General features: G+C 35.7%; 1 protein-coding gene across 1 annotated transcript; it reads left to right on the plus strand.

Annotated features, from left to right (window-relative positions):
- The first annotated feature begins 581 nt into the window (after window positions 1-581).
- On the plus strand, window positions 582-22214 carry htr1fa (5-hydroxytryptamine (serotonin) receptor 1Fa). The gene is made up of 3 exons (XM_051118426.1): window positions 582-704; window positions 17661-17788; window positions 20124-22214. The coding sequence occupies exon 3, from the start codon at window positions 20126-20128 to the stop codon at window positions 21203-21205; it is 1080 nt and encodes a 359-aa protein (XP_050974383.1). The 5' UTR covers window positions 582-704; window positions 17661-17788; window positions 20124-20125; the 3' UTR covers window positions 21206-22214.
- Window positions 22215-22499: the final 285 nt, after the last annotated feature.

The raw sequence follows: 22499 nt of genomic DNA on the forward strand, positions 1-22499 counted from the left end.
GCAATCAATGCTTTTGTTTACATCTGAGCATCTCCAATATGGCCACGCATCTGGGTAACTGACCAGACTGTGACGTAAGTGCAAACCCTCTATATTCTCAGTGAGTGAATGTGATCATTTAAGCTAGTGCATAATAAAATCGTTTTAAGCCGTGTTTTCACCTCACCCTGGCCTGCTTCACTATGGTAAGCCGTTATTAATGTTAATTAATTTTATTTAGATCTGTCGGGAGGGATATCGCGGGAAATTGCATACTTAAATTGCAAAATGCATATTTGCATTTATTTTTATATAATAATAATAATAATAATAATAATACTGGGTGTGTGCTACTACCAGTAATGTGTATGTTTATATAACGGCTACTATTTTTTGTAAAGCACATACCAGTAAATCCTCCTGAATATTTAATATTGAGGGAGAGAGAGCTGTGAGTTATGCATAATAGATAACGATTACACTAACTAAATTTACCTGTATCAAGCAGTCACTCCGTCTGGTAGCTCATTTACACAACTGTGCACGTGCGTCGGAGATTGCGCGCGCACGACGCCTACAGTGGATCCTGGCTGAATGTCAGTATGAGCGCGAGCGCTCTCGTATGCACCTGTGTAAGACATTCATCTGTTTCGTAAGGAGAAACATCACATTCCAGCGCGAGTCTTCCAGAGGAATGCCTTTATCTTAACACATTACATCACAGCGTAAGTCATTATTTCATTTTTTCTCGCTATTTTGGTGTTTAAATGAGAGGTTTCTAGAAGTTCGTCTGATATTAACGAAGGTTTATTGGTCCCTTTAAAGTTGGATCAAGTTTGCACTGTTGCCTGGTAATGGCTTGTTGCCAAGTGAACATTGCCAAAATAATCTAGATTACTGAGCCACAGGGAGTTTTTAAACTCCGGATATGTCAGCTCTTCAATTAAAAGCGATGTGGTTAACAGTGCGCATCATTTATCTTGCGGTATGTTCTTTTCTGTTTCCAGTCCCTTGCCCTGTCTCGTGTGAACGGAAGAGTTTGATGAGACACATGCTTTTATCAGATTAAATCTGTCTTTATCAAATTCTTCATCTGAACCACTGGAGTTTTTATGATTAAGAGCATGTACTGTGTTACCCACATAACTAGTCTGTATGTCTCAAGACGCCTCTTTAATGAACAGTTTGATCGTTATTATGAATTCATTATGAGGAGGCTGTGAGGAGTGATTCCATAGAAATCCACTCTGAATTCATTCATACTTATAGTATGTGGATGGCAACATTAAACAGTGATAAAAGAATAAGTGTCATTAGCAGTCAAGAGGTGCACAGAAAAAAAAAAAAAAGAAGATCTTAGGATTGGTCGTTTATACTTAAAAATAAACCAAAAAGTACAATACGCAGCAGATAATCCTACAGTGCATCTATGCATAAATATTGTATGCATTGCATTGCATTGTATGTATGCATTATGCAATAATCAGGTTTACATGACTAATATTTCCTTTCACCCCTTTGCTGCAAAACTTAATTATGGACTGTTGAGAGACATTACCAATAGATGGTAGTGAATAATGAATATTGAGGTCCATATTTGGTGTTCTGCTGACCATGTGAGCACGTCCTTTGCTATTTATAATCATGTCTAAATTCCACACTATATGTCTCATTAGCATACTGGCCGGTTATGGGCAAATGGTGTTTTTGTTCATTAGCATATTGGCTGATGACTTGATAAGTTGGTCTTCGTAATTTTTTCCCCTTCCATGACAAGCGAATGATTGATGAAGGGCTTCTTCAGAATCAACATATGAGAACACAGTGTAAGTCACTATCTGATTTTATACAAATAATGGTGGTTTCTGGTTCATGCTATTTTTTTGCCACGTTATTGGCAGATATTGTTTTCTTTCATTAGCATATTGGCTGCTCACTTGATATTTTACCATTTGAGCTTAGCATTTTTCTTCCTTACATGCCAATTGATAGATGAAAGGCTACCTCAGAATGCGCTATATCTCACCGCTGTTGGAGACAAGAAAGAATTCTGGACTTTATCCAGTGACAGTGTAGCACAATAACATATGTTGTGTGCAAGAGTCATTTGTCATCAATAACAGATACTATGTTATGCACTGGCAACTCTCTGCTCAGGAGCATTTGTCAGCATAGGTTTAGAGTGTGAGAAGCTTATGGACTTTGTCTTGTCATTTCACACCAGTCTGAGTTTCTGTATTGAGAAGTCTTTGATGAAGTCATGTGTTTAGTCTAGAGAGGTGTGTTGTAGAACAGTCTTGATGTTTCTTGTTTTTTCTTTTCACAGTAAACAGTTTTGAAATTATCCATGTGAATATTGCAGTTCTTGAAGATTGGGTGGAGAGAAGAGTAAAAGAGCTAGTTCTAGGGGTTATGCTATATTTCCAAAGGTGGTTTATGAAATAAAATAATAGATTTATTATTCATTCTTAATGTAAAGAACATTAATAATTAACATAATATATAACTAATTAATACTCTGAAGATTGCTTTTCCAGTATAATTTTTGTGTGTGTGTGTGTGTATGTGTGAAATGCAAAGTTTCCATGAAATCATAGAGCCAAAGATGTCAATATATCTATATATGTATTATATAATCGTAGACACGATTAACTGGTAGAAATTTGTCAGCTATTGTCTCTATCACAAAAACTTAGCTTTTGTAAACATTGCAGTTGAAAAACTGATTTTGAAATGTAATCAGCAGTGAAAGATAACTTATTTTGTTATATGTGTGCTGTCAGAGAGACATTTTTTCTGAGTGCTGTCAGGGAGGCGCATGTACATGAAGATGGTGAGCGTGGGAATATTTTTGCCGCTTTATAGGCCTTGAACTATTAAATACACTTGTATGTGTAAAAATGCAAGTATTGTATGTGTCTTTGCAAGTATCCTTGTAAACACAGTAATTTAAGTCTTAAATGAAAGCAAATAGCTGAGAAAGAAAACATCCATAACAGTAGGCTATATTGGATCCAGGCAGGTCTTAAAGTGACAGCAGTCATTCATGTTAATCAAACAACAAAAGAGAGAAATTCTCTCACGGCTCTTGACCGAATCACTTTTATAACCTTAATATGAAGAAATATATATTTAATTTACACAGTGAAGAATATGCAGTGTTTTTATAGATCTGATTACTTTATACAATGTGTGTAGCATTTCTTATATATTTCTTCCACTGTAGTTTTTTTTGTCCTATTGCTTGTAATTAGTTTGTTATTCTTATTGAAACTTTGTTTACTTGTCTTCATTGAGCTTGAGTTTTTATTTATTTATTTACATATTTATTTATTTTAATTCATTCTAGTATTATTTTTTGTGATATTGACACTGGTGACAAATTATGAAATATCTATGGTATCAAAAATGTTGATATCATAAAGACCTTATTTAAAGCAAAAATAACTATATTGTGATATATCGTTACTGTGAAATAAATTACAAATTACTCCTTTTGCAATATAAGATTTTGGTCATATTGCCACAAAAATAAGTAAGTAAATAAGTAAGTAAGCTCAAACAAAAAATCTTTGGAACATTTCCACCACTATTGCCCAAAAACAAAACAAAACAAAACAACAATGTGACAACTTACCCCATATACAGTACATTTATAATTATTAGGCATGTTGATATTCTGGTCATATTTTTTTTCCAAACACATTTTACCAATTCCAAACCACATCAATCTTAATAACTACTATTAATCTTGTATTTAATCATTTATAAGTGATATATAGTTGTCCATGAAAGGCTGGAAGTGCATAATTATTAGGTATTATTTTGTGTTACAGATAAAATGAGCCAAAAAAGACATTTAACTCAGACTGAAAACTCAGAAATTAGTAAATGCCCATGAGAAGGACGCAATACTAGTGCAATACTAGAATATGCAAAATTAAGGCATAACCACTGGACAGCAAAATGCTCATTTGGTCAGCACGGTCAGAAAAAAACAGGTGGAGAAGAAAAGACACATGTTAAAGCAGGGGTGGGGAACCTTGATCCTGGAGGGCCAGTGTCCCTGCAGAGTTTAGCTCCAACCCTGAAAAAAAAACAACAACCTGTACCCTGAAGACCTTGATTAGCTTGTTCAGGTGTGTTTGATTAGAGTTGGAGCTAAACTCTGCAGGGACATCGGCCCTCCAGAATCAAGGTTTCCCACCCCTGTGTTAAAGGGTTACTCCACCCCAAAATGAAAATGTTGTCATTAATCACTTACCCCCATGTCGTTCCAAACCTATAAAAGCTTTGTTCATCTTTAAAACACAAATTAAGTTATTTGTGATGCATTTCTGACAGCTCTCTGACCCTCCCATAGACAACATTGTAATTAACATGATCAGTGTCCAGAAACAAGAAGCAAGGAGATTGGTAAATTAATCCATTTGACATCAGGGGTTCAATCATAATTTTATGAAGCTATGAGAATACTTTTTGTACACAAAGAAAACAAAAATAACGTGTCAGCTGCACCATGCGGATACACAGAACAGTGTTAAGTGGATACGCTCCAAAATGGTGCTGGGGTGACGCAGAGGAGACGAATTGTTGAATAAAGTCCTTATTTTTGTTTTCCTTGCACACAAAAAGTATTCTCATAGCTTTGTAAAATTACGGTTGAACCCCTGATGTAACATGGATTATTTTACCAATCTTCTTGCTGCATTTCTGGATGTTGATTGTGTTAATTACATTGCTGTCTATGGGAGAGTCAGAGAGCTGTCAGAATGCATCACAAATATCTTAATCTGTGTTTTAAAGATGAATGAAGCTTTTACGGATTTGGAACGACATGGGGTTGAGTGATTAATGACAAAATTTTCATTTTGGGGTGGAGTAACCCTTTAACTGCAAAAGAATTAGGAATTAAGGTGAAGAATTAGATGTGAAACCATCAGGGACCATTATGTCTCCAGCGCCACCACTTTCCAGAACTGCAACCTACCTGGAGCTCCCAGAAGTGCAATGTGTTAGGTTCTCGGAGACTTTGCTTGGGTAAAAATCCTAGAAAATGACCCTCATTAATAAGAATAACATGCTGAAGTGTTGTGAAATACATGAAGGCTGTTTTTTTATAGGCTTTATAGACATAAGTTCAGAGTGACTCTTGAAGGACCAGCATCATTTCCTCCTGTACCACTCTTTCAAGAAATTATCTTCCAGAGTCTGGTTCTGGGAGTTCATTTTTAGTCAATTTTCTATCCTGAAAAGTCTGACTTGCAGGGATGGACTAAAAATGAACTCCCAAAACTTACTGCCAGATTTTGGAAGATACATTTTTCAAACAGTACAAGAGGATGTGATGCTTGTCCTTTAAGAGTCACTCTCAACTTATCTGTTTATAAGCCTTTGAACAAAGGCTTCATGTATTTCACAACACTTCAGCATGTTATTCTTATTAAGTGAGGGTCATTTATTAGATTTTTTTTTTTAATCAAAGCAAAGTCTCTGATAACCTGACACATTGCACTTCTGGAGGCTCCAGGTAAGCTCCAGTTTTGGAAAATGGTGGCACTGGAGACTAAATGGTCCCTGATGGTTTCACACCTAATTCTTCACCTTAACTCTTACTTCTTTTGCAGTTATGTGTCTTTTCTTCTCCACCTGTTTTTTCCATGCTGACCCAATGAGCATTTTGCTCTCCAATGGTCATGCCTCGTGGGCATTTAATATTTTTTTTTACTTTTCAATCTGAGTTAAACCTCTTTTTTGGAAGTTTTCCACTTCCAGCCTTCATGGACAATTATATATCACTTATAAATGATTAAATACAAAATGAATAGTAGTTATTAAGATTGATGTGGTTTGGAATTGGTAAAATGTGCTTGGAAAAAATATGACCAGAATATCAATGTGCCTAATAACCATGCACGCACTGTAGTGGGGCATATTATTATAAAAGGTGACATCTGAACATGTGTATCTTTTTTCCTAGGCAGTAATTGTGGAAATGTTTCAAAGCCAAAGCTTTGTGTGTCTGTAAGAACAAGAATATATTTAACATTCTCAAAGTTTATAATAGCTTAGTTCAAAGAATCTGTATTGAAGAACTTTTACATGCCAATGAAGAAAGCAAATGGAAAAATTACTTTCAAGGCCAGTGAAAATGTAGGCGGCCACTGTAGTGCTCTAATAGTGATTAGATGAGACCAGAAATCATGTATCTTGTAACTGTTAACATTTCCCAAGGCCTTCATCTCAGCAAATACTTCTAATGTTAGGCTGTTATCTAATCTTATCTAATATTATCTGCTCTTTTAGAAGATAAAGATTAAACATCAGCAGCGATTAATGCCACTGTTGTCACACAGCTCAGATGTATCTGGGTTATGTGGTTTCACAGCTGTAGGTGTACGAATTGGCGAGGCTAAAATCAATGAAGTGCCTCCCCAGAGACATCTTGGAAACTGTGCTTTTATGTGTGCAGTAGGACAAATTGTAGCCTGTGTTCTCAGACAATACCAAAGGTATATTTTAGAAACGGCCACTGTGACGATATACCTGCGTCTATTGTCTAAGTTCAGGGCATGTTTGCATAGATGACGTAATGACCTCTTCATGCTTTGCATCACTTTGGTCCAAATAAATAGGCCTGTTTAATATCTTATTGTCCCAACACCTTTTCCACGGCTAGCGTCATAACTGACAACAAGAAGCATATTTTTCCCATGAAGCGCCTTCTGAGAAACACAGAGGATGTAACAGAAATAGCATACAATCTCCAGGCATCTCTTTGGGTAATGTTAATTGCATGTTAAGTGGCTCGGCTCAAGTTTTGACATCATTCTAACAAAGAAAAAGGGGCTTCTTTCAAGAGGAGACCCTTTAATGGTTATTCCTTTGACACAAAGAATGGCAGATCAGCTATTTTTCTTCCATCTCAGATGCTGCATATGAGGGTATTGCAGTCACTTTAATCAAAAAGCCACTGAAGACGTGCAGCAGTCGTTAAAAGGGATGGTTCGACAAAATGACAATGTCATTACAAACTTGTATGACTTTCTTTCTTCCGTGCAACACAAAATGAGAATTTTTGAAGAATGTACTGACCGCTCATTTTCATAATGAAAGCGAATCAGGATCTGGGCTGTTGAGGTCCAAAAGCATCATACTGTACAAGTTATCCAGATGACTTGTGCTTTATATTCTGAAACATACAATCATTTTATTTTAAGAATAGTCTGAAATTATTACCTGCAACTTTCCTTTACTCTTTCCAAGTCTGGTCTTATTGTTTATATGTATGTACAGCTGAGGTCAAAAGTTTACATATACCTTGCAGAATCTGCAAAATAAGATGGATCATACAAAATGCATGTTATTTTTTATTTAGTACTGACCTGAATAAGATGTTTACATATAGTCCACAAGAAAAAAATGAAAACTTTTGAACAGAATGAAGATGTGAACACTTTTCTTATTTACCTAAATATCATATATATTTTTTTAATTTAGTACTGCCCTTCAGAAGCTACAGAAGATATTTACATGTTTCCCAGAAGACAAAATAAGTTAAATTGACCATGATCTTCAAATTCAAAAAGTTTTCACCCCCGGCTCTTAATGCATTGTGTTTCCTTCTGAAGCATCATTGAGCATTTGAAACTTTGAAACTACACAAATATTACTCATTTTATGATTTTAACATGTGGTCATGTTGAAAATCCTGTAATTATGTGTGTCCTTTGAATGAAATACCAATAAAAATGCATTTTAGATACACCAATATTGGACATTTTGCTATCTATATAAAGGTAAACAAATGTATGTATGGTAGAACAACATTTTACATACATATGAATACTCATGAGATCTTGTTGACTTTCTGCATACATCCAGTGCCTTGATATACAACAAATGAGATTTGACATCAGCAGCATTATAGCCAGTCATCACTGACGCCTGCATTGTCACAATGCAGCAAGTTTGAACAAGCAAATGTGCGAATGAGCGCTACATTTTGGTCTGTTCTTCACACAAATCTATCACATGACTTCAGACTTAACTTGAGTCACATAGAAGACTGCTTTATGAAACGTACATGGTGTTCTGTGAGTGGATTCTCATTCATTTTCATGAGTGGTGAGTACATTATTCAGCATTCCTCATTTTATGTTCCACAGAAGAAAAAGTCATGCAGGTTTGAATGACATGAGGGTGAGTAAATGATGACACAATTAGCATTTTAATGAAGGTCATGCTACTGTGTCTCCCCAAACCCCAAAGTTATTCAACAAAAAAAAGCACATGTTTTGAAGGAGCACTTTGTTCCCCTCAAGTGGTGATGGAAATTATAAAGCAACAGGACAATGCTCAGTGTACTTCATACTTGTGCTGTCCTTGAAAAGCTGGATCTTTATGCTTGTAGAAAACAGTGTCATAATTCCCGTTTCATTCAAACGGATGCAATGCTCAGCTAACATCCTGACTGCAAGATATGCAGAATGCAGCTTGTATGCTTTCAATGCCATCCCTGCTTTCAAATCTTCTTTATCAGTTTCTTAGTTTATCATTTTCTCATACGCCTCTTTATTCTCACCTATCACACTTTATGTAAGTGTAATTATTCTCAGTTCTGTCAGATTTGATACTGCCCTGGCTCTGATGACATCACTCGTTATATTATGCCAAGTGGCACTGTTATCTTTTTTCATTAATACCTGCTGTGAAGAGGAAGTATGTATTAAGCGCTCTCATCAAGCATGTCATTTTCAGACCCAGTGCTGAGAGGCACCTCACTCAAAATGCAATTAGAACTCTTTCTTGATGCTTAGACATCAACAGGTGGTACATCGGGTCGTCGCGAACTTCATTCATAGCTTACCATCTTAGAAATTTTAAAGTTTATGAAGCTGATATCAAATATTGATGCATGCTGCATGAAGGCTGAATCACTCAGAATAATATTAGATTGATTTGCCTATGGGTATTTCCAGAGGATTGTCATTCAGGCAGCACTGATCAGGTAACAGAAATTTAATACTTATTTTAATATACAGATAGGAGCATGTCTTTGCCAGTGTTTTACAATGTTTGCCACAAAGGCAGTTGAAAATGGTGTTGGCAATATATGTTTTTTTGTGTGTGTTTTTAGTGGAATATCAGTGGGGTAAAAATATTCAGCATTTTTGCATCCACTCAACAACGTGATTTTTAGTGGATGTATGAAGCCAGTTCACCTGAAGTTCACGCAGGTGTAGTTCATCACATTAAATATGGTCATAATATTTGACGACCTGAAGTTGTCACAAAACTTTTTATCCTTTGAACATTAAATCTACTGATGTATAATTTAAAACTCTACAAACTTTTTGTGAAATGTTTTGCTTACGCTTTTTTCTTCCTAAAATAGGCATTAAATGTAATATGCTGTATTCTAATGCAAAGACATTAGTGTTATTTTAGTGTTATTTTGTATATACTATTATAGTATTTATTATTTTTAATTAGCTTTTATTTTTGTATTTTCAGTATTTTAATTGTGTTTCATAGGTTTCATAGATCATTTTTATTAGTTTGCCTTTTTAAAAAAAAATATTTCTGTATTCTAAATATATATCTAAATGTTTTCTGTTTATTTCAGTTTAATTTTAGTAATTAAAACGTCAATTTATTGTTTATTTCAGTTTATTTAGTTAACAAGATAACATTTCTGTCTTTCATTTTTGTTTTTTTCATCTGATATTTATGTTTTTTTCTGCATTAGGCCTATTTCAGTTACCACAAAACCTTTTTTTTACTGATTTTTTTAATAGTTTTTGTTACAATAATAAAACAAACAGTATATAAATGACATATGGTTTGAGCTTGCAAATACTCTAAGAAATTATATGAAAGAAAAACTTACATTGGTAATATTTTTAAAAAAGTCGATAAAGTCTGCCCTAATATTCACAGATTACAAACAGTGCAATAAATATGTGCACTAAGTTTATGTCAGATGTTACAGTTTTTATTCATTACTTCATCCTTGTTTATGTTTTCCTATTATTACGTTTTGAGACATTGAAGTCTTAGTCAATCATTTTGTGTGGCAGATGTTTGTTTTAATTATTCATACACATGGTTATGAGTCTAACTAACTAATCAGACACTTTTTAATTGGCATCCTCACTTATCTAAAGATTTGTGAACTTGTTGTAATTAACAAGAGCTCCTCAATGAATGTCTCTCCAGTATGTCTTCTGAATAATCGTGACTAGGCCACTAAAGTGTTTTTTCACACAAGAAAAAATGCCTCATTTACAGTAGATGGTGATGTTTCTAAGAACTTTATCGTCAATATTAAAATCGTTAAATGTTTGTGACCTGGTGTGTGAAGTCTGATAATTGAATTAGAAATCTATTCTGTTGAAACTGCTGCAGTAAAAATGTATTTGATTTAGCAGGACAATAAATGATTCCAGCATATCACAAAACGCTTATTCAGTGAATGAGATATGCATTTCATCCATCAAAGAGGTTGAGCTAAATGCAACTGGCATCTGTCATTTTGTGTACGAAATGCATTAGAGTGTAGCTGCGCTTTGGGTCACGCAGTTCATTTAGTCCATGAAATTACATAGTCAGGTTACACTTGGCGGCCCGTAAAAGAGTTTTGTGTTTGCGTGGGTGAATCTGTAGCTGTTTGTGAATGTTTATTAGTCATGGATCTTGAAAAAACATATTGTGGTGAACATCATGTGGCGTGTGGCCTTTTGGTTTACCACCTGTATTTTTATGGTTGTTACCAGTGTATGGTGGTTAACATTACATTACACAGGAGAACTCCACTTCTAGAACAACAGTTCACAAATAATTTACTCACCCTCTTGTCATTCAAGATGTTCATGTCTTTCTGTCTTCAGTCGAAAAGAAATTATGTTTTTTGAGGAAAACATTTCAGGATTTTTCTCCATATAATGGACTTCAATGGTGCCCCGATTTTGAACTTCCAAAATGTAGTTTAAATGCAGCTTCAAAGGCTCTAAACGATCCCAGCCGAGGAAGAAGGGTCTTATATAGCAAAACAATCTGTAATTTTTTTTCAGAAAAAATAAATTTGTATACTTTTTAAGCACAAAAGCTTGTGTAGCACAGGCTCTGGGATGCGTGTTCACATACTATTGAATCATGTCGGAACTACAGACCCAGTGTTTACAAAGCGAACGTGCAAAGACTAAGAAAGTGTAAGTAAGTCAAACGCTGTTTACAAACAAAGAGGTACAACAATGTCGGACGATTCTGAAGTAGTAGGAGAAAATAAGATGGAGTTTTTCAACAAACTGTACCTTTTTGAGCCGGAGCACACAGACAATGAACTTGTGATTCGAAGATTTGATTCGATGTGGGAAGTTCGGATCATTTTGCCGACTCGGACCTTTGAGTCTCGTTCAGCAAAATGAACAAATCTTTTTTCAAGTCATTTTGTTCATTTTAGCAAAATCAGCATCACGTGACAGCCCCATAAGATGAACGAACGACTCAAAGAACCCGAAGACTCGAAACAGGTGAACTAATTCCAGTACAGAACCTAATAGGATGTTGTGCATGCGCGATTGAAAGAATCACTCCCTGAGACGACTCGTTCATCTCAAGTCACATTAAAGATCTGTTCAAAATGAACGAATCATTCAAGAACGACCCGTGGATGCGCATCCCAGAGTCTGTGCTACACGAGCTTTTGTGCTTAAAAAGTACACAAATTTTTATTTTTCGAAAACAATGACCGATCGTTTCGCTAGAGAAGACCCTTCTTCCTCAGCTGGGATCATTTAGAGCCCTTTAAAGCTGCATTTAAACTACATTGAACTTACATTTTGGAAGTTCAAAATCAGGACACCAATGAAGTCCATTATATGCAGAAAAATCCTGAAATATTTTCCTCAAAAACCATAATTTCTTTACGATTGAAGACAGAAAGACATGAACATCTTGGATGACAAGGGAGTGAGTAAATTATTTGTAAGTTGTTGTTCTGGAAGTGGACTTCTCCTTTAATTCTATACACATAAACCCATGCAAAATATACAAACATTGACATCCCTTGCCAAACTTTGTCAGTGTATTTTTTTAAGTGAATATCTTGCAACCACAACTGCCATTCTTTATATTTAACAGGAGTTTTTACAGTGGATTTCAGGAATAAAAGTCAAAATTTAACAGTTAGTTTTAGGAAGTTCCTCTGCATAAATATCATAAATATTGCAACATTCTTCAGTAAAGTTCTTATGTCTTTTTGTATTATTTCTGGCAGCGTTAGTGTACCCAAGAGAATAAAGAGCGAGCAGAGCATGTGGGGTGAGTCAGTGAACAGCAGACAGTAAAAGGAAGTTTGTTCTGTAGAAAAGAACTACTGAAGCAGAGATTTACATATATGAGGTAAAAATGCAAGAAGACTGTTGGAATTAAGTAATTTCTCACAATGGTACCAAATACCAAATTAAGTAACTCTCATTATGGTAGCAGCAGACTGTTAGATTAGTGTACTTGCAAGGTTACTTACTGTATAGTCAGGAGAATATATATTGGAAGACCTCAAAATAAAGCTTTAGCATATAAATAAAGGTACTAATATGTACCATTCAGGGGTAAATGTATCAAAGATGTACATTTTAGCTTTTGTTACCATCAGCAGGATTTTTGTCTTGAGGTCATCTGTATAGTAAAGATGCTAGAGTTCATATGCACATTTGGGTTTTGCAGTTATTTTGAGAAAGTCAAAAATATGAATCACTCATTTTGCATTTGGGAGGCATTTTGTCAAATAAAATGCAGTTTAGCATGAGCATGTCTATCCCTCTAATAGCATCTGCCACTAAAATAGCTGGAGAGAGCTATCCATTAACGTTCCCATTCATCCAATGGCGTAAATATCATGGAAATAATGACTCTGGAGCTGCAGGAAAATGACATCAGGATACTGATTAGATGAGACCTATGATATGTGCAAATGATTTAGCAGGAAATACCATGCATGTGATAGAGTGAAACAGTACACTATGCTTGCCTGGTGATGCCATGAGATCTTTCAAGACAAGACCTTTAAAGAAAAGTTTTCTCATCAGTGAAGAGTGTCGTCTAATCAATATAAACAATTTAACAATGTGGCAGTGTGTCATTTAGTTAAATAACCCCATTAGCTGCAGAATCAACAAAATCTTTTTTGTTGAGAGCCTGATGTCTGCAGCTTTAATAGATATATTGGAATTCATTTATTTGTTATTATATTATACTATATTTTCCTGTGTGACAGATTCTCAAAGAAGATATTAGCTAACTGATAAATTTGTTCTGACACAGCTGAACTCTTGAGTTCTTGTATTTTATTATCATTTTCTAAACTATATCAAATAAACTGTGATAATGTGAGAAATTTTGAAGGTGTCTTGAATACATTTTGGTTTGACTGTATAGCCTCCTGACTACCAGCTATGGAGTTTTGTCCAGTGTAGAGGACATTAATTTTTAGAGATTTCTCTGAGACCTTACATGTCACAGTTTTAAATCTGGATGTCCTGTACAGAGCACATTCAGGGCTTTTCAGAGATACCAAATGTTTCGAAGTTTCACCATGAGCACTACCTCTTCTTGGCCTTTAAAAATGTCTGACATTAATTTACTAATCAAATTTAACACCCTTATGGAAATATGATCATATTTTGTAATTCTCATTTAAATCTGACTAATTTTCTAATTGTTTGTCATAAAACAACATCTCAGGAAAATGTTGTGGGGTTTCAAATCAAAATATGACTTTTTGTTACGAAACAGGACATAAGTTTCCTACATGTCCACTGTAGAGGACACTGGGACGTAAAGCATGTTTATTACAAATTTTGGGAGACACAACAAGTGAATAGGCAAAAAAAATTATATTTCAATATTGCTATAAAATATTACATATTATTATGAAAATCTTGCCAATTATTACTTTTATTTTTACATAATATGTTGCCCCAAAAACACATTATTATGGAAATTAGATACAGTTTATAGATACATTGTTTATAATGGGGAAACCTGTTCATGACCATTTTACACACATTTTGCAAGAATAATGGTATATTCTATATGTTCAATAGAATCATCTTTATATAAAAATTATATATTATAATTATTAGTATAAAGTATTAGTATAACAAATACAATTTGATTTGTGATTAAAACAAGAATCCCACTGTTTATGTCTATTAATGTCTTTTTTTTTTTTTTTTTAAATATGACTTTTTAAAGTCCTGGTGTCCTCTACAGAGGCCGTAGCATAACATATATAATAAAATATCATTTTTCAAAAATGTTATTTTTCAATTTTGTTCTTATGCTCCATACAATGTAATGACATGAAATTATTATTTTTATTTATTTTTAATTAGAAATTGTATTTGGCTAGTGCAGTAGGGCTGGGCGATATGAAATAAAAAATTAAATCTTGATTTTTTATGATTTTTAATTAGAAATTGTAAATGTAACAGCGTAACTCAATATTGACCTTTTAGTTAAACAAAATTTCTATTCAAATGCACCACACATGAAGTTGTCAACATAATGTAAATGTTAAACACATTGAACAGCAGCTTTCAGCCTGTCATCATGATGCAAACATGAAATATCAGGCATACAGTAGTTGTTCTTTACAGTTTTATTATTAGATTGCACTGCTTTTTCATTGTTTTCCTCTATGTAAACATGGACCCGTTTGACTGTTGCACTCGTGTCTCTTGCAGCATCTCATGGATGAAACGGCATAATAAAACGTGGCGGTCTTGTTTAAAGATTCTTACTCCCGTCTTGCGTGTTTTTCCTGTTCTACTGCATGCGTTGCATCTTTGTCAACACAAAATGTGATGTATGTGATATTGTACTTATACAAACTATATTAGTGTGTAACTACATAAGGAACAACAATGGAGTGTCTTTAACTACTAGAACTACTTCCTTCCACCACTGATTAAAATCTCAGTTTGACAGTTTAACAGCTGAGCCCAAACCTCCTTTACTAATTTGACATCACTTTAGAACTAGTAACGAAGGAAAGTTAAGTTGCATTATTAAAAGCTTATTGTATTAAAAGCTCACTGTATTATGTACAGTAGAGTATTATGAAAGAGAGATGGACTGAGCGATCGTGATTGCTTGCATCTGATACAGCATTTATTCTTCAGTTCATTCTCATATCCAAAATAAAACATTAGTTTTAATATCCACTGAGGAAATCAATATCTCTGATAAGGGTGATTTGATAAGGCTGCTCTCGGCGAGTACATGAGCGCTGAACAGCTGCTGACACCCTAGAGCTCACATCTCCGAAAAATGAAGCACATTTTCAAATAGACGTTATCTTTATTAACAAACCACATATTTGAAGTCTAAACAAGTACATTCTCGCCTAAAAACTCTTAAATCTACATTCTGTGACAAAAACAGTATTAAAATTAGAGTGGATTTGGGCATCCACCATGACACTCGCTGTGAGAAATACAGCAAGCGGAGTGATTAAAAAATATATATGCCGCCATTGCTCCAGTCACTTCAAAACTGCACAACCTAAAACAGTTATTAAATCTTAAATCTGTCAGACAGGGAAATAATTCTTCCCACGTAGAGCCAAATTTCATGATTTTAGCTTTAATCTGTCAGTTCTGACCTTACATCGAAAACCCCCTGACTAATATACTAACATCATCGTGCTGGCAGAGAAAGAGCTTGCAGAGTGTTTAAAATCAATTTTTGTTGTATAGCTCTGGCCTTTTCCTCAGAAAGCCTGTCCCCATGAGTCTCTATGACAACCATATTCTCACAGCCCGCACTAATACACAGTCACACTGTGAGCATGTAATGAAATGTGCTTCAGTACAACCTTTTTTATTACTCACTCTCACACTTTTAAGCTCATTGCATAGATATACAATGTGCATGTGTGTGCATTAAACAATTCATCAAATAATCATCAAAAAATAGCAGTTTGAACAAAAATAATAAGCAGCACGTTTGTTGTCAACTTAGATAATAATACGTGTTTCTTGAGCATCTAATTCTGCATATTACAATGATTTCTGAAGGATCATGTGACACTGAAGACTGGAGTAATGATGCTGAAAATTCAGCTTTGGATCACAGAAATACATTACATTTTAAAATATATTCAAATACAAAACAGTTGTTTTAAATTGTAATAATATTTCACACATTACATATGTTTTTACTGTATTTTTGATCAAATCTATTAAAGGGGTCCTATTATGCTCCTTTTGTCTTGATTTTGTTTTGGAGGTGTACTAGAACATGCTCTCATGCTTGGTGGTTTGAAAAATGCATTATTTTTCACATAATTTACATCATTACAATACCTTTCTTCCAGCCTGGCACTGCAGTTCGTTGAAGCGGCTCTCTGTGCTGCATTGCTAAAGTTTGGCTAATCCCCCACCTCATCCCTACACCCCCCAACAATTCGAATTTCCGTGGGCGGGATTTTATTTAATGATATTCTAATGGACCGCGTTGTGACATCATTGCATGCGGAAAACAAACGCTGTAACCCAGGGGTGCTCAACCCTGGTCCTGGAGATCGACTTTCCTGCTTAGTTCAGCTCCAACCCTGAACAAACACACCTGAACCTGCTGATTAGGATCTCAAGGAGTGCTTGATAATTACAGACAGGTGGGTTTGATTAGGGTTAGTACTAAACTCTGCAGGAAAGTCGATCTCCAGGAACAGGGTTGGGCGCCCCTGCTGTAATCCAAAAGAGCGTTCGCTGTAGTTCTTGAAAAGAGATTTTTTAAAAACGAAATATCTCCCTTTGGAGTGGACTTTGAGATTTGTTACTTTTTATGCCCAAAGATACACACCACATACTGACTAAAATTCAAGAAGTGAAAAAGCATAATAGCGCCCCTTTAACCTTTTAACTGTCGCCGTCCCCTCTGTGGGATGCCTAAGTTTACTTCACCATATTACAAATAAATCTTAATCTAATCATGCCAAACTATAAATCTAAGGTCTAAGACTCCTAAATAGATATTTTACCGTATTTTTGTGTTACAAATTATGTAGGAAAAGCAATAGATTAATATATGTCAAGAGTGCAACTTAAAAAATCGACACCATAACATGAGTTCTGACCTTTGTCACAAAAGGCTTTCTTTGTTGCCTTTTTCCCTATCACAATTTAGAAATCATAAGAAATTATATATGGTTGCAAAACTTAAAATCTCAAAATTCATCCTTTGAAAGGCATTTTAAATTCAGACATTAAATTCATCAAATCATATCACAAAATGTTTTCATTCATGAATGGTAAAAATTTAAGTCTGGATAGTGCATTTTTATGTTTGTGTTCAAAAATGGGAGTGACAGTTAAAGGGTTAACATAAACAGCATAAACACCTGATAACTGATGTAATGAAAATCAGCAAGTTAGTCAAATTCATGGCTGTACTGATAAGAAAGCATCCTGTGAGCTCTTTTGTCTGGTCTGTGTGGCTTTCTCTGGCCCAGTTTCCCTTTAAAGAGATCGATTTAGATGCGCTTTAGAGAAAATTATTTTCCTCTTTTATCAATGGTCTTAGCAGCATCTTCCCTCCCGTGCTCTGCAGAGACAATATCTGACAAACTTCCCTTTGACATTAATATTCTTTTTGATCTTCATCCCTCTCAGATGATGTGTGGCAAATGATGACATGGACCACCGCGGTCAAGATCTCTGAACACAATGCTGTGATGACGCGCAGCTCGATTAATGCACACAGACGGAAGCTGTCAGATGAATAAGCAGCACTTCTGCAGGTATGAACAGTGAAAATCCCTACGTGATATTTCAATAGAGTAAACCAGGTGAACTCGGAAGTGTTCCCCAGTGAAACAAACTGAGCACAAGAGGCCACACTCAAGAAATGTCCATATTATTTTAATGCCCTTGAAGGCTATTAGATTTCTTGTTGTTTCTTGTTATATGACTCATATAGCACTCTAATAGTTTTCACTTGATTTCTATTTGGAAAAAAAATTAAATGTACGATGACTTGGTGGTTTGATAAGTGAGTCAGATGTTTGTTCGAATGATTCAAACTGATAACTTAGGACTGGTGAGTCATTAAAAGTCATTTGTTTGTGGTTGCATGCTGAGCAAATACAGTTTAAAGAAAGCGTCTTCTGCTCATCATTACATTTGATTTATAAAATAAGGTGTGTGAAGCAGATTTTAGTCTTTGTACATCAGTACATTTCAGTCACCTTACACACTACTGTTTAAAATATTGGAGTAAGATTTAATTTGAAAGAAATTAATAATTGTATTCAGAAAGGATGCATTAAATTGATCAAAAGTGCAGTCATGTTGACACTATTATTGAACTAAACAACTAATCAAAAACTGCTTTAAAACTATTTGTATTGTATACAGTGCTATACAGGTGCATCTCAATAAATTAGAATGTCGTGGAAAAGTTCATTTATTTCAGTAATTCAACTCAAATTGTGAAACTTGTGTATTAAATTCATTGCACACAGACTGAAGTAGTTTAAGTCTTCGGTTCTTTTAATTGTGATGATTTTGGCTTACATTTAACAAAAACCCACCTACACAAAAACTCAACAAATTAGAATACTTCCTAATGTTAATTTACTGTATATGTACTCAATACTTGGTAGGGGCTCCTTTTGCTTTAATTACTGCCTCAATTCGATCAGTCTGTGGCACTGCTGAGGTGGTATGGAAGCCCAGGTTTCTTTGACAGTGGCCTTCAGCTCATCCAGACTCTAGGACCTTGGTTTCCAATGAAATACAAAACTTGCTCTCATCTGAAAAGAGGACTTTGGACCACTGGGCAACAGTCCATTTCGTCTTCTCCTTAGCCCAGGTAAGACACCTCTGATGTGGTCTGTGGTTCAGGAGTGGCTTAACAAGAGAAATACGACAACTGTAGCCAAATTCCTTGACACGTCTGTGTGTGGTGGCTCTTGATGCCTTGACCCCAGCCACTGTCCATTCCTTGTGAAGTTCACCCAAATTCTTGAAGCGATTTTGCTTGACAAGCCTCTCAAGGCTGCGGTTCTCTCAGTTGCTTGTGCATTTTTTCTTGCTTTGATACAGCACTCTGTGAACAGCCAGCTTCTTTGGCAATGAAGGTTTGTGGCTTACCCTCCTTGTGAAGGGTGTCAATGATTGTCTTCTGGACAACTGTCAGATCAGCAGTCCTCCCCATGATTGTGAAGGCTCAGGAAATCTTTGCAGGCATTTTGAGTTGATTAGCTGATTGGCGTGTCACCATATTCTAATTTGTTGAGATAGTGAATTGGTGGGTTTTTGTTAAATGTGAGCCAAAATCATCACAATTAAAAGAACCAAAGACTTAAACTACTTCAGTCTGTGTGCACTGAATTTAATACATGAGTTTCACAATTTGAGTTGAATTACTGAAATAAATGAACTTTTCCACAACATTCTAATTTATTGAGATGCACCTGTATAAATGCAGCTGGACTTGTCATAAAAGATTTCTAAATAATTTTTTTAATTAAACATTATGTATATCAAAGAATCGTGAAAAAAGTATCACCATTTCTTCAAAAATATTAAGTGGCACAACTGTTTTCAACCATGATAATAAGAAATGTTTCTTGAGCAGCAAATCAGCATATTAGAATGATTTCTGAAGTATCATGAAACCTGGAAGACTGGAGTAATGACGCTAAAATTTCAGCTTTACATCACAGAAACAAATTACATTAAATAAAAAACAGTTATTTTAAATTAACATAAAATTTCACAATATTGTAATTTTTGTATGTATTGAATAAATAAATGCGGCCTTGGTGAATATAAGAGGTTTTTTTTCAATATATAAAAAAAGTCTTACCAACCCCAGACTTTTCAGTGTAAGCCTGTCAGAATTAAAATGTATCAGTTATTACATAAACTAATTGAAATAAACCTGTAAATATTTAGTTTATACACAGCTTAGTTTTTAATGCTCAAATATTTAGTAATGCACACTCATTTACACCACAACAAAGCTACATTGTGTCATACTCACAGCTGGTGCAGCCGGCCCATGTGAACTCATCATCAACAGATATTTTGTCCCATCTTAGTTATTCTGCTTGTCCTATTCTATCCTAGGCATGGATTCAAACGAAACATCTACAGACAAGTTCATCACAAACCCATGGAGTGTGGTTTTCCTCTCACTCACACTTTCGTTTCTTGCTGTACTGACGACGGCCATGAACTGCTTGGTCATTACAGCCATCATCGTCACACGTAAGCTGCACCATCCCGCAAACTATCTCATCTGCTCATTGGCCGTGACCGACCTTTTGGTGGCCATATTAGTCATGCCCTTCAGCATTGTCTACATTGTGATGGACACGTGGGTCATGGGTGAAGTCATGTGCAACATCTGGTTAATTGTGGACATAACCTGCTGCACGTGCTCTATTCTGCACCTAGCGGCCATCGCTGTGGACCGGTACCGTGCCATTACGGACGCCGTGGAGTATTCGAGAAAGAGGACAACTCAACAGGCCGCCATCATGATCACCGTGGTGTGGGTCCTCTCGATAGTTGTCTCTCTGCCGCCGATGCTATTGAGAGGCCACAAAGATAAAGAGTGCTTCATTAAGCATGAGAACATCGGCTCCGCGCTTTACTCCACTTTTGGGGCTTTTTACATCCCGCTAATACTTATTCTCATTCTCTACTACAAGATCTACCGAGCAGCCAAGACTCTTTACAACAGGAGAGCCAGCTGCCTCAGCAAGTCGGAGAAGAACGGACACATGATTCCCAAGTGCAGCGACAGAGAGCCGACATCTCCAGACACCCTGAGTCCGCCAGAGAAATCCGTGTCTGAACCCTCTACTGAAGGCGACAGAGCGCGCATCACTGTGACAAGCCCAACGTCTCAGTCTCGCAGAGAGCGGTCTATCAGGAAATATCGCATCTCCAGCACGCGTGAAAAGAAGGCCGCAACCACTCTGGGGCTCATTCTAGGGGCTTTTGTCATCTGCTGGCTGCCGTTCTTCATCCATGAGGTGATTTTTAACATCTGTGAATCCTGCGGTCTCTCTTCTGAGATGGTCAACTTTCTGACTTGGCTGGGCTATCTGAACTCTCTCATCAATCCACTGATTTACACCATCTTTAACGAGGATTTTAAAAGGGCTTTTCAGAAGTTAATCAATTGCAAGAATTACCTATAATGCCCATGAAGGGATTACATCACGCAAACTGAAACTATTACACTCAAAAAAATACAGTGCTCAAAGAGCTTAATTAAATTGTGTAGTTATTGTACACAAATAAATGAAATGTTTTGCTGCTGTTGAGACAATTAGATTAAAGGGATAGTTCACCCAAAAATTAAAATTCTGTCATTAATTACTCACCCTCATGTCAGTGCAAACCTTCGTTCATCTTCAGAACACAAATTAAGACATTTTTGATGAAATCCGAGAGCTTTCTGACCCTGCATAGACAGCGATGCAACTGACATGTTCAAGGCTCAGAAAGGTAGTAAGAACATTATTAAAATAGTCCATGTGACTGTAGTGGTTCAACCGTAATGTTATGAAGCTATCAGAATACTTTTTGTGTTCATAGAAAAAAAAAAAAAGATTTTATTCAACAATTTCTCCTTTTTTATGCCAGTTTACATGTACTCACGAGAGTACCACGATGTAGGCGTGTGCATTCTTTTGCTTGTAAACAACGTCTTTCTCGCCTGTGTTTTTGATTGGGAAATTCTGGACCCGTTCAGGAGTCAGGAGTAAATAATGGAAAATTACGTGTTTGGTGGCGAAACATCTCATAAATAATGAAAAATTCCATGTTTGGCGGGGAAACATCTCATTAATAATGGAAAATTCTGTGTTTTGCGGAGAAACTTCTCATAAATAACAGAACATTTCGTGTTTGATGGGGAAACATCTCATAAATAACAAAAAATTCCTTGTATGGCGGGGAAATATTGTCTCAAATAATGGAAAATTCCGTGTTTGGTAGAGAAAGATTTAATGATAGAATTTTCATTTTTGGGTGAACTATCCCTTTAAAGAAGTCCACTTTCAAGAACAAAAATTTACAGATAATGTACTCACCCCCTTGTCATCCAAAATGTTAATTTCAGGATTTTTCTCCATATAGTGGACTTCTATGGTGCCCTGAGTTTGAACTTCCAAAATGCAGTTTAAATGCAGCTCCAAACGATCCCAAATGCGGTTGTAAATGATCTCAGCCGAGGAAGAAGGGTCTTATTTATTTATTATTTATATACTTTTTAATGTCGAACGCTTGCCTTACCTTGCTATGCCTGAACTGTATTTTTTTTTGATTCATGACAGTTAGGGTATGTCAAAAAACTCCCGTCTCATGTTCTCCCTCAACTTCAAAACATCCTGCATTTTTGTTAAGGGTGTTTGATCTTCTTTGCATGTTCACTTTGCAAGGACTGCGTCGGTACTTCTGCAGCGATGATTTTAAAATGATTTTTGAGGG

Source organism: Labeo rohita, chromosome 9 (genome assembly GCF_022985175.1).
Source record: "Labeo rohita strain BAU-BD-2019 chromosome 9, IGBB_LRoh.1.0, whole genome shotgun sequence".
Lineage (NCBI taxonomy): Eukaryota > Metazoa > Chordata > Actinopteri > Cypriniformes > Cyprinidae > Labeo > Labeo rohita.